The sequence below is a fragment of the Crinia signifera genome, chromosome 4, assembly GCF_055691185.1.
Source record: "Crinia signifera chromosome 4, ASM5569118v1, whole genome shotgun sequence".
Lineage (NCBI taxonomy): Eukaryota > Metazoa > Chordata > Amphibia > Anura > Myobatrachidae > Crinia > Crinia signifera.
In genome coordinates this window covers 299,301,733-299,314,408 of record NC_139220.1, presented here as the reverse complement: position 1 = coordinate 299,314,408, position 12,676 = coordinate 299,301,733, and the positions used below count along the sequence as shown (strand labels likewise).

General features: G+C 40.8%; 1 protein-coding gene and 1 pseudogene across 1 annotated transcript in view; one reads left to right on the top strand and one right to left on the bottom strand.

Annotated features, from left to right (window-relative positions):
- The window catches only part of GCDH (glutaryl-CoA dehydrogenase), a 27,701-nt gene that overhangs the window by 7,440 nt on the left and 7,585 nt on the right, over window positions 1-12,676 (bottom strand). The window contains exon 3 of the mRNA XM_083185178.1: window positions 12,446-12,475. Within this exon, the coding sequence (XP_083041304.1) occupies window positions 12,446-12,475 (30 nt within the window). The remainder of the gene's footprint in view (window positions 1-12,445; window positions 12,476-12,676) is intronic.
- On the top strand, window positions 11,213-11,329 carry LOC146076086 (5S ribosomal RNA; annotated as a pseudogene).

Sequence of the window (12,676 nt, the reverse complement as noted above, 5' to 3'; positions counted from 1 at the left end):
TATACCTGGACAACGTACATGTACAACACCAAGTGCCTCTATCTGCCAATTATTGGGCATGAGCTGCAGTTAGTCAGAAATATCGTCCAGGACCTATGCGATCCCAGCCGTGACTTGCCGCTGCAGATCCAACTTGTTTAAAAGTCGGATCGGAACTGTCGTAATTGCCGCTAAATTGTCGAATTAGCGGCTGCTTCTGACCAAAAATACGCAGACTCGCTGATGCACATCTTTTCCGACTTTCGGAAGAAATGACATTAAATAGGTTGAATGTAGATTCATCCTATTCTTGTGCCCAAGTCCTAAAATCCTTCCCCTCATTAGACACATTGATAGTGTAGAGCACCGGTTCTCAAACTCGGGATCCCATACAGTGCATGTTTCATGTCTCCTCGCAGAATCACAGGTGAAATAATTACCTCCAGCTGGGGATCTTTTAAAAATGTATCAGTGAGTAATGAGTGCACCTTTTGGATGACCTGGAAAATGTGAACTGTGTGGGGTCCTGAGGACCAAGTTTGAGAACCAGTGGCATAGAGGTTTTGGAATAATTTATTAATTACACAGAAGTCATTTGAAATTACTCATCCCGAGTGCAATAAATAAAAAAAATAGGTACTTATGTAGTATCTGGGCGCCCGATTTTCTGATTGTATGCCTTACCTTAAGGCATACAATCAGATGTGATTTTCGGCAAAATCGCATCGAATCACTTCCGATATCGCATGCGATGCTGCATAGGATTCAATGTTAACAAGGTCCTGTTCATTTCCCCACTATCCAAGTGGGCATAGAGTTGATTTTACAAAGCGTGGCGAGCCACCGAGCCCGAAGCGTGGCGAGCCCCGCGGAAAACATTTTAACCCCTTCCTGACAGAGCCAGTTTTTGCGTTCCTGACAGAGCCCTTTTTTTCAAATCTGACATGTATCACTTAAGTGGGGATAACTTTTTTTTGCTTTTACTTATCCCAGTGATTTTGAGATTGTTTTTTCGTGACACATTGTACTTCAAATTAGTGGTAAATTTGGGTCGATACAGTCTGTGTTTTTTTGTGAAAAATACCAAAATGTCGTAAAAAAATGGAAAATTTAGCAATTTGCAAAATGTTAAATTTTCTGCTTGTGAGACAAATAATCATACCACTCAAAATAGTTAATAACTAACATAGACCATATGTCTACTTTATGTTTCCATCATTATTTCAACTTCCTTTTAATTTTTTTGGACACTAGGAGGCTTACAATATGAATAGCAAATTCTCAAATTTTCAAGAAAATTTCAAACACTGATTTTTTTAGGGACCAGTTCAGTTCTGATGTGACTTTGAGGGACTTGTATGTGAGACACCCCCATAAATGATACCATTTCAAAAACTGCACCCCTCACAGTATTCAAAACAGCATTTTGGAAGTTTGTTAACCCTTTAGGTGTTTCACAGGAATTAAAACAAAGTGTAGGTGAAATTTCAAAATTTCATTTTTTTTGCAGATTTGCAATTTTAATACATTTTTCTAAGGAACACAGTAGATTTTACTAGAGAAATGTGACTAAAAATTGATTCCCCCAATTCTTTTGTTTTCATAAATATCCTATATGTGGCCCTAGTGTGCACGTTGACCAAACCACAGGCTTCATAATAGAAGAAGGAGCACCTACTTGATTTTGGAGCCTCCTTTTTATGAGATTATTTTTTAGGCACCATGTAGGTTTCTAGGCACCATAAGATGCTAAAATTTAGGAACCCCCCCACAAGTGACCCCATTTTGCAAACTACACCCCTCAGGGAATTCATCTAGGGGTATAGTGTACATTTCAAACCCCCAGGGGTTTCACCAATTGTGGTACAACTGGGCAGTGAAAATTAAAAATTAAATTTTTTACACAAAAATGCAGTTCTGGCTCAAAATTTTTCATTTTCAGAAGGTATGAAGGAGAAAAAGCACCCCAAAATCTGTGCCCCAATTTCTCCCGAGTACGGCAATGCCTCACATGTGACCAAAAAATACCATTTGGGTGCATGGCAGGACTCAGAAAGGAAGGAGTGATTTTTGGATTTTGCAGCTCAGATTCTGGTGGAATGTTGGTGGGTGCTATGTCGCATTAGCAAGACCCCCAAAGCACCAATACAGTGGAACCCCCCACAAGTGACCCCATTTTGCAAACTACACCCCTCAGGGAATTCATCTAGGGGTATAGTGTACATTTCAAACCCCCAGGGGTTTCACCAATTTTGATACAACTGGGCAGTGAAAATTAAAAATTAAATTTTTTTACACAAAAATGCAGTTCTGGCTCAAAATTTTTCATTTTCAGAAGGTATGAAGGAGAAAAAGCACCCCAAAATCTGTGCCCCAATTTCTCCCGAGTACGGCAATGCCTCATGTGTGACCAAAAAGTGGCAGGACTCAGAAGGGAAGGAGTGATATTTGGATTTTGCAGCACAAATTCTGGTGGAATGTTGGTGGGTGCTATGTCGCATTAGCAAGACCCCCAAAGCACCAATACAGTGGAACCCCCCCACAAGTGACCCCATTTTGCAAACTACACCCCTCAGGGAATTCATCTAGGGGTATAGTGTACATTTCAAACCCCCAGGGGTTTCACCAATTTTGATACAACTGGGCAGTGAAAATAAAAAAAATTACATTTTTTTTACACAAAAATGCAGTTCTGGCTCAAAATTTTTCATTTTCATAAGGTATGAAGGAGAAAAAGCACCCCAAAATCTGTGCCCCAATTTCTCCCGAGTACGGCAATGCCTCACATGTGACCAAAAAATACCAGTTGGGTGCATGGCAGGACTCAGAAGGGAAGGAGTGATTTTTGGATTTTGCGGCTCAGATTCTGGTGGAATGAATGGTGGGTGCTATGTGGCATTAGCAAGACCCCCGAAGCACGGTGAAATGATGAACCTAAAAATCCATAGATGTGTGGTATATTTTAAAACACTCCTTTATACATAGGCCGGGTTTGTCGGGGCAAGTGTCACACTGGAAAATAGTTTGCTTTCTTATTCCCTTTTTATAGCAAACTTTGCACCTTTTTTGTGTCCTGCCCTTTTTTCCAGTGGAGGGGATTTCATCAGGAAAATGCTGCCCTGGTACAATACGGGGGCCAGTACTAGAAGTACTGGGGCCCTCTGCCTGCTGGTTCCCAAATACTAGGCCCTTTATGACTTCCTCTTGAAAGTGCATAAATGTCCCCCTCTGGCCGGTAGAACGGAATAGCACGTAAGCGTTATACAGTGCCATCTGGATGATATACACGGCCAGCTTCTTGTACCAGATTTTTGTTTTCCGCAGGGCACTGTACGGCTTCAGTACCTGATCTGAAAGATCCACTCCGCCCATGTACCTATTGTAATCCAGGATACAATTAGGTTTTGAGGTGTGGGTACTGGTACCTCGTACAGGGACGGAGGTGGTACTGTCTCCGTGAATTGTTGTCAGTATAAGGACATCCCTCTTGTCCTTATATTTGACCAACAACATATTTTCGGTGCATATTCCCCTGCTTTCACCCCTTCTCATTACTTGGGCAATGTGCGTTTTTGGGAGGCCTCTTTGGTTCTTGCGCACAGTACCGCAAGCTGCTGTACCTCTTGAACCAAGGGCCTTAAACAGGGGGATGCTAGTGTAAAAGTTATCCACATAGAGGTGATAACCTTTATCCAGGAAGGGGTGCACTAAATCCCAGACAATTTTTCCACTAACACCTACGAGGGAGGGGGGGCATTCTGGCGGTTCAATTCTTGAATCCTTCCCTTCATATACCCTAAACCTGTGAGTGTACCCTGAGGTGCTTTCACACAGCTTATACATTTTTATGCCATACCTTGCTCTCTTACTGGGAAGGTACTGGCGGAATTTAACCCTTCCTTTAAAATGTATAAGGGACTCGTCTATGCAAATGAATTTATCTGGGATGTACATCTCTTCAAATTTGGCACTGAAATGATCAATGACCGGCCTGACTTTGAATAGCCGGTCAAAGGTGGGATCATCTCTGGGTGGGCACTGTGCATTATCGTTGTAATGCAAACATTTTAGGATCGTCTCAAATCGAGCCCGGGGCATGGCCATACGGTAAAATGGGGTGCTGTACAGAACATCTGTACTCCAATATTGCCTAATTTCTGGCTTTTTTACTATGCCCATATGAAACACCAGACCCCAAAACGTCATCATCTCTACTGCATCTACAGGGGTCCACCTAGCAAATGATGACGTGGGGTTTTGAGCAATAAACTGCTGGGCATATAAATTAGTTTGGTCCACCATTAAATTTATAAAATCATCAGAGAAAAATAATTTGAAAAAGTCATTTTCTCTGAGACCTGTGGAATCAAATTGGATTCCTGGCATGGCCAAAAACTCAGGAACCTGGGGCTCAAAATTGTCTGGTGGTGGGGTCCATACGAGATCAATTATTGGGGGGTGGGTCTCAGCTGCTCTACGGGGGCGTCTTTATGGGGGTCCCTCATCACCAGAGGAGGAAGAGGAGCTTAAGACGAATCCTTCAAATTCCCCGCTTGCATCACTGGCTGTGTCAGAGTCAGAGGCAAGCATGGCATATGCTTCCTCCGCTGAATACATTCTTCTGGATGACTGGGATGACATTTGGGATGACATTTGGGATGCCATTTTTATTTTTGTGTTACTGGTAGTGAAATGTTTCAACACGTGTATAGTGTAGGGGGGGGTACAAACTTTATTTCAACCCGGGGGGTATGTAGTGTGTAGTGTGTATGTAGTGCAGAAAAAAAAAAATACTTTATACAAAAAAAAAAAAATTGAAGGGGTTAAAAAAAAAAAAAAAAAATTGAAGGGGTTAAAAAAAAAAAAAAAAAAAGGTCCTGCGCCAAAAATTGAGCACAGATGTTGGTCAGTAACGTCCGTCACTGAACAGCGCTCAAAGGCAACAGGAATTTGATCAAAAAAAAAATAGATCAACCCTGTGCCGAAAAAGATGATCAGTGATGTATGTCACTGATCAGCGCACAGTAGCCACAGGACACCCACAAAATCACAGTGTGTGTAAAAAAAAAAAATTAAAAAAAGACCCCACAGCACCCACAAAAAAAAAAAAGGTGATCAGTGATGCGACACTGATTACCAGTGAGGGGCAGCAGGTGCACAACCTTTGGTGCAACTGACAGTGCAACTGGCAGGTATATATAAAAAAAAAAAAACCTCTGCACCCCCAAAAAGTTGCTGATCACCTCAGATATAGTGATCAGCACAAAAGGCGGGGGCAGCAGACACAAAATTTAGCACTCTCTATCACTCTCTGTCACTATCTCTCTCTATCTCTCTATCTCTCACTATCTATCACTCTATGACACTGCAGCAGCAGCACTGACAGTTATATATATGAAAAATAACCCCTGCACCCCCAAAAAGTTGCTGGGGGTGCACAAAATGGGGGCAGCAGACACAAAATATAGCAGTCTCTATCACTCTCTGTCACTATCTCTCTATCTCTCACTATCTATCACTCTATAACACTGCAGCAGCAGCACTGACAGGTATATATATATATATATATATAAAAAAAACCCTGCGCCCCCAAAAAGTTGCTGATCAGTTAATTTATACTGATCAGCACAAAAGGGGGGGCAGCAGTCAGTTATATAAAAAATATATAGCACAATCTGTCACTATCTCTCTATCTCTCTATCTATCTCTCTATCTATCTCTCTATCACACTGCAGCAGCACAAAATATAGCACTCTCTGTCACTAGCCCTCTCTATCTCTCTCTATCTATCTCTCTCTCTATCTAAAACTCGATGACACTGCAGCAGCACAACACTGGAAGTCACAACAAGTAGCAAGATCCCAAGCAGTGATCAGGTAAGTATTTTGCAAGGTTCTGGTCAGTATATCGCGGCAGCTAGGCACGGTGACCGCACTGCACGCAATTCCAGACCGGAATGGCGTCTGCAGTGCAGTCACCGTTAGTTTAAACCCCCCTCCATGGCTGTGATTGGTCCGTCGGTCCGACGAACCAATCACGGCCTTTGGGGGCGGGCGGGGTGAGGTGGGGTGACACCAGTGTCACCCTTACACCCCGCGGTGATTGGTGCTGTACTTTACAGCACCAATCACCTCCGATCCCGTGTCACCGGCGAACGTTATTCGCCGGTGACACAGAAAACGCTGTAATTGGCTGTTCACACTGAACAGCCAATCACAGCGATCGCCGACGGGGGGGGTAGCATCGCAGCCCCCCCTGGGCATGCAGGGACATGTCTGCTGTCAGGGACAGCAGACATGTTTAAACTGTCGTGTACGAATTTGTGACATAAAATCTAACCTTTATTGATTACTCTTAAAAAAGCATATAAGAACACGTCAATTAGATACAAAGAACAATTTCAAGAGCAAAAACAATTTTTTAAATCAATCAGCATGTGAGTATATCTACGGAGTTTATTTTATAATCGTAATATACAATGCAGACAAAAGCGAAATTGTAATACAATCACCGTCAAGTGGGCGAAAATGTTTTGGCAGGGAATTTACCAGAACGTAAATATTTGGGCAAGACAAATCAACACAGGATAGTAATACCATGCAAATACATGCTGCAAAGGTTCGTAATATTTTAATATTTTGGAGTCTTGCTTCAGACCCTCCTCTGACACAAAATATTTATAATGAACCCAAATGCAATGATACGGGTAACAGGTTTACATTACTATTGTTGGAACAGGATTTAATGGATAAAGGGAGACAAATCATGCTATAGAAAAACACTCTTTGACCCAACTACAAACTTTAAATTGGAATATGACCGCATGATCAACAGGGCTTTCTCTAATGGGACAATAACCAAATCAGAACTCTCTTATCTGCAAACCCCAAACCCAAGAATTGCCACATTCTATCTACTCCCAAAGATACATAAATGCTTACAGGTACCTCCCGGAAGACCAATTGTCTCAGGCAATGGCTCATTGATTGAGAATGCATGCTCATTTTTGGATATCCATTTGCGCCACCATGTGACCAGCCTACAGTCATATACCAAGGACACCACAGAAGTACTTAAAAAAGTACATGATATCCAATTGGATGAAGATCATCTCTTGGTATCACTGGACGTAGAGTCGTTATACAATTGTATACAACACGACCTGGGCATCCGAGCGGCACGATATTTTTTGGACATGGAAGGCAAAACCCCTTTTCATGATTTTCTATTGGAACTGTTGGAATTTGTTCTACACAAGAACTATTTTGTTTTTGAAAATCATTATTACATCCAAGGAAGAGGGACCGCTATGGGGGCGGCTTGTGCCCCTACTTATGCCAACCTCTTCCTTGGATGGTGGGAGAGGGAGGTGGTCTTCCAAGATGATAACGATGTAGCGTGTATCCACAACTGGATGCGCTACATCGATGATATTTTCATAATCTGGAAGGGCACACAAGATCAACTTACCACCTTCATCCAGAAGCTCAATACCAATAAACTCAATTTGAAATTTACACATGAGAGCAGCCCATCAAGCATAACATTCCTGGATTTACATCTCTACCGAGGTCAAGATAATAAACTGTGTACAGAGCTCTACAGAAAGACTACATCCACGAACAGTTTACTATACAGCACCAGCTCTCACTTTCCCCCAACAGTTAAAAATCTACCCAAAGGGGAATTCCTTAGGGTACGTCGCAACTGCTCAGATGAACAAGTTTTTCAAGTCAAGTGTAAACAGCTGACAGACAGACTACGGGAACGAGGATACTCCAATCGGAACATCAAGAGAGCCAAGAAAGCAGTGGAACATACCCCCCGTGAAGACATCCTGTTTAAAAATAAAACTAAAGAGGCTGAACCACCCACAATCAGAATGGTTGGCACATATTGCCAAGAATGGAGGGACATCAAGAACATCCTGCAACAACACTGGCCGATACTATTGACGGACAGAGACCTGGCGGCGAAACTGAAGCCACAGGTAGATTTGAGTTGGAGAAGAGCCCCAAACCTTAAGGACAACCTTGTCCACAGTCACTTTGTGAAAAACCAACGCAAAGAACCCAGAATCAAGGGCAGCCACCCCTGTGGAAACTGCAAAGCCTGCAGTCACATCAGGAATACTTTGACTATACATAACCGCTATGGAGATCCAATAACCATCTATGGCTACTTCAATTGCAAAAGTCCAAACGTAATCTACTGCATTACTTGCCCCTGTGACAAGAAGTATGTTGGCCTTACCTCTCGCCCACTCAAACAACGATTGCTTGAACATATTGGGAATATTAGGAATGCGGCTACTGATAAAGTTAAGATGAAACAACTAACCTCAGTAGCCAGGCATTTCCTTAAATACCACAACTCGGATACCTCCCTGCTGACATTCTCAGGACTTGAGCAAATCCATCTCGGACGTAGAGGGGGTGACATAAATCAAACTCTGCTGCAAAAAGAGAGCTGGTGGATTTTTCAGCTTGATACTCTTTCTCCCAAAGGTCTTAACGAAGACATTAATTTCAGCTCTTTCCTTTGATATTCCTCATCCATTATCACCAATTAGACCTTAGCCAAATTTTCAATCACCAAAACGATTAAATCAATCATTTCGATATATTCTTGTAAAATCCTTGGTCCGACGAGTAGGGAAATAGTTTTTTGAACCATCCTGTGCTGTTCTGGTTTTACAGCACATAAGAATCTTGTTTAACATCACATTTCCACATTTTCTCTTCCAGGACATACGGGCCATCTGGACAGCTTGCTACCGTAGGATCTAACCAGTTTGGTCTAGTCATTATGCTATTAATTATATTTATTGTAATGAGCATAATATTTACTATTTTGTATCTATATATATATATATATGTATATATTTTTCATCCATATAGTTGTATCCACCCTCAATACATTATAATTTCTTATCCCTATAGTGTATCAACATACTAACCAAGTTATGATTAATTTCACGTTATTATCACAATATCAAACATTTTGATACACAAGATCAAGGGATGGCTAATTGCTAAATATGCTAAATATGTTATTAATAATGTATACTCACATGCTATAATTATTTCTTTCAGAACGGGTAAACCATTAATAACTATCTGATGATAATAATATTATTATTCCATTTGCACCATATTTTAGACCCACCCAAGCTGTCCTTTATAATAACCAATTATACCCATGTCTGCAGCATGGCCACTATATTGGTCTCCATCCAGGCCATTTTTAAGTCCAATTATCATTAATTATATTAATTAACAATTATCATTATTCCCTTTGGTCAAACCACTTTTTTCTTATTTATTTCTTTTCCCATCCCCACATTACTTCACCTAATAGCAAAAATTCTCCCCACCCCTCATAATATGCCTAATTGTGGTATTAACAGTCGACACAAACTATGTCGATTATATAGTGGTTTTTCGCTATTAAAACATTCTAATAAACAAATCTAGCCTCGATTTAATTTAATTTCAATTCAATTCTACCAGACACCATCATCAGTGTCATATATTTATCTATATATTTTTTCTCAGCATCATTTTTTAGATGCTTTGAGTTTACTACATTAACTATACCATGTAGTGATAATTGCCACACTCCTCTTATTTTCATTTTCTTTTTATTTTATTTTTATATTTATATTATTTTTTGATTATTCATTTTTCAACCCCATACTTTGTGCTAGGGGTCGACACAAATAATGTCAACCACATAATAGGAATCAATACCTATATCATAGCCACAAGTGTTGTCAGACACCATCGATGTCTTACAACTAATATCTTAACGTTTGTCAACAGACACCATCATAGTCCTATATTGATAACCCCAGCGCAGTACTTAGGGTGCCTATAGTCGAAGGCAATAAATTTCCTCAGCTATTACAGCTCAGGTTAATACCTTAATTACAAACATCAGAGGCTTTACACACCCCCCTTCCTCATTGGGACATTTTTATGTCCATCACTTTTCCAAACACAGGATTGGCCTGTCCACCTTTCTTATACAGACTGGGAGTCCCCAGTCCAGCACGTCACTGTGATCAAGCCCAATCTGGGCGAAACACGTGTCTCTGACGTCAGGGCATTTTCCAGCCACTCAGAGCCCTCCCATAGTCCTTCTCAGAGCAGCGCGGCCGTTACAATTTGGACGGTGGGAGCTCTCACCGCACGGTTTACTATACCAAGCCTGGACTCCGCTGCCGCCTATACAAGGTAATCTGTTTCTCAGTTCACAGACTGCCGCTTGCGCACAGACTTTGTGTCTGATGCGTACGCATCCCGATACCGCTACTGAGCGGGACTTGTTGTGCTTTATCATATGGGGCACGCTGTAATTTGGCGTCCACTGTATGAGAAATTGAGCGCTTGTGATTAATGTGACCTGCGGGTTAAACTTCCTTGCATACTATTGTTGTTTCGTTTAATATACCACTTTAATATACCACATTATTTTTACAATCCATCTACCTGCTCTATTAGTGTTACCATTTCTAACAGCCCTAATTGAAAACCTTTAATCATTGCTATTTAGCAACAGTCAGTTAAATTGACAACTACCATTTTTTCTTTCCTGACAATTGAAAAACTGAGCGCTTGTTATTAATGTGATTTGCTGAGAGTTTCTTTGCATATTATTGTTGTTTTGTTTCATTTATTATACCAAATTATCTTTTCTCAAATCCACCTACCTGCTCTACTGGTGTTACCATTAGACCATTACTAACAGCCCAAATTAAGAACCCTCAACCATTGCTATTTAGCAATAGTCAGTTGAATTGACAATTACCGTCTTCTTTTCTTCCTTAAAATTGGTAACAATATTTGATGTTCTCAACCAATACTTTCTGTTTTGATACATGCTTGAAACCACATGCTGTGATGTATGCTGCTGATGAATTAATATATCTTGCACATACAATGATTTAAGATTTATAAAGACCTTACTCACCCCTGTATGTGGCACTGTGCGCAGTATTTCCCATTACTGGCTCAGTGACCACGAATTCATTGAATCCAGCAGTGGGCACATATACCATTACTCTGTGAGCATATTTCTCCTTATCCCTCTTATCCTTCCTTTTTCATTCTAATTTACTTTCATCTCGCATCTGGACTCGCTCACTCTCTCATTCTCCTGAGCCACATCGGGGAAAAGCAGAAGTGACAACTGGCTCCTAGTTCCATTTGAGGCTCTCTCATCTGATGCCATATACAGCCATACAACGCTGGGCCGCCTGATCCCATCTGAACTCAGCAGCTAAGCAGCGACTGGCTGGATCAGTACCTCCTGGGGGACCATCAGGGAATATCCAGTGCTGTATCACACATTCAGACAGCAGAAGTAACGAATGTATACGAAGAGCATTCCTATCTCTCCCTTTATCCATTAAATCCTGTTCCAACAATAGTAATGTAAACCTGTTACCCGTATCATTGCATTTGGGTCCATTATAAATATTTTGTGTCAGAGGAGGGTCTGAAGCAAGACTCCAAAATATTAAAATATTACGAACCTTTGCAGCATGTATTTGCATGGTATTACTATCCTGTGTTGATTTGTCTTGCCCAAATATTTACGTTCTGGTAAATTCCCTGCCAAAACATTTTCGCCCACTTGACGGTGATTGTATTACAATTTCGCTTTTGTCTGCATTGTATATTACGATTATAAAATAAACTCCGTAGATATACTCACATGCTGATTGATTTAAAAAATAGTTTTTGCTCTTGAAATTGTTCTTTGTATCTAATTGACGTGTTCTTATATGCTTTTTTAAGAGTAATCAATAAAGGTTAGATTTTATGTCACAAATTCGTACACCATTTTTTCACTATCTTAAAATTTCAAGTGTGCCCCAAAAACCCTTTTGTTCTCCCTACGTCTCTCCTATGACACCTAATTCAATTCAGTTATCCTGCTGAATCTTTTGGGAGCACCACCAACCCAGTACCCTATAATATATTTCTTTTGTTAATAGGTCGCATGTTGGTTCATTACTAAATTCTTATTTTTTCAATCTTTTCTCTCTCACAAACTGCCTGTGACACCTCACCCAGTTATTTCTAATGTTTAAAACTGTCACCGCGTCTATAGACGCGGTGACAGTTTAAAGCCATGACGTACATTTACGCCATGTGTCGGGAAGTACTTCCCGACCATGACGTAAATGTACGTCAAATGTCGGGAAGGGGTTAAGTAATCCGCGTCCCCTCGCCACGAGTCGGGCTCGGTGGCTCGCCACGCTTTATAAAATCAACTCTATGCCCACGTGGATAGTGGAGAAATGAACAGGACTATGTTAACATTGAATCCTATGGAAAATCGCATCAGATCGCATGCGATTCGATGCGATTTTTCCGACCCGATTTTAAAATCGGGCGCCCAGATACTACAAGTACCAAAAAACATGTAAGAAAGTAAAGCAAAAATAAAGACTTACACTTTTTCTGCTCCTTTTCTACTCGTACACCTGTATATTTGAACACAAGTGACACAGGTAAAACAACAAGTCATTATAAGCGGTGTTATCCCTACATAACAGAAATCATGCAACAAAAACTTTTCTTTGGGAGCTACAGCGATCTAAACCATTTCCCTTATGGAACACTTGCGCCACCTTGTGGCACCATGAAGTGTTACAAACAAGCCGCAGGTGAAAAAAATATTGAAA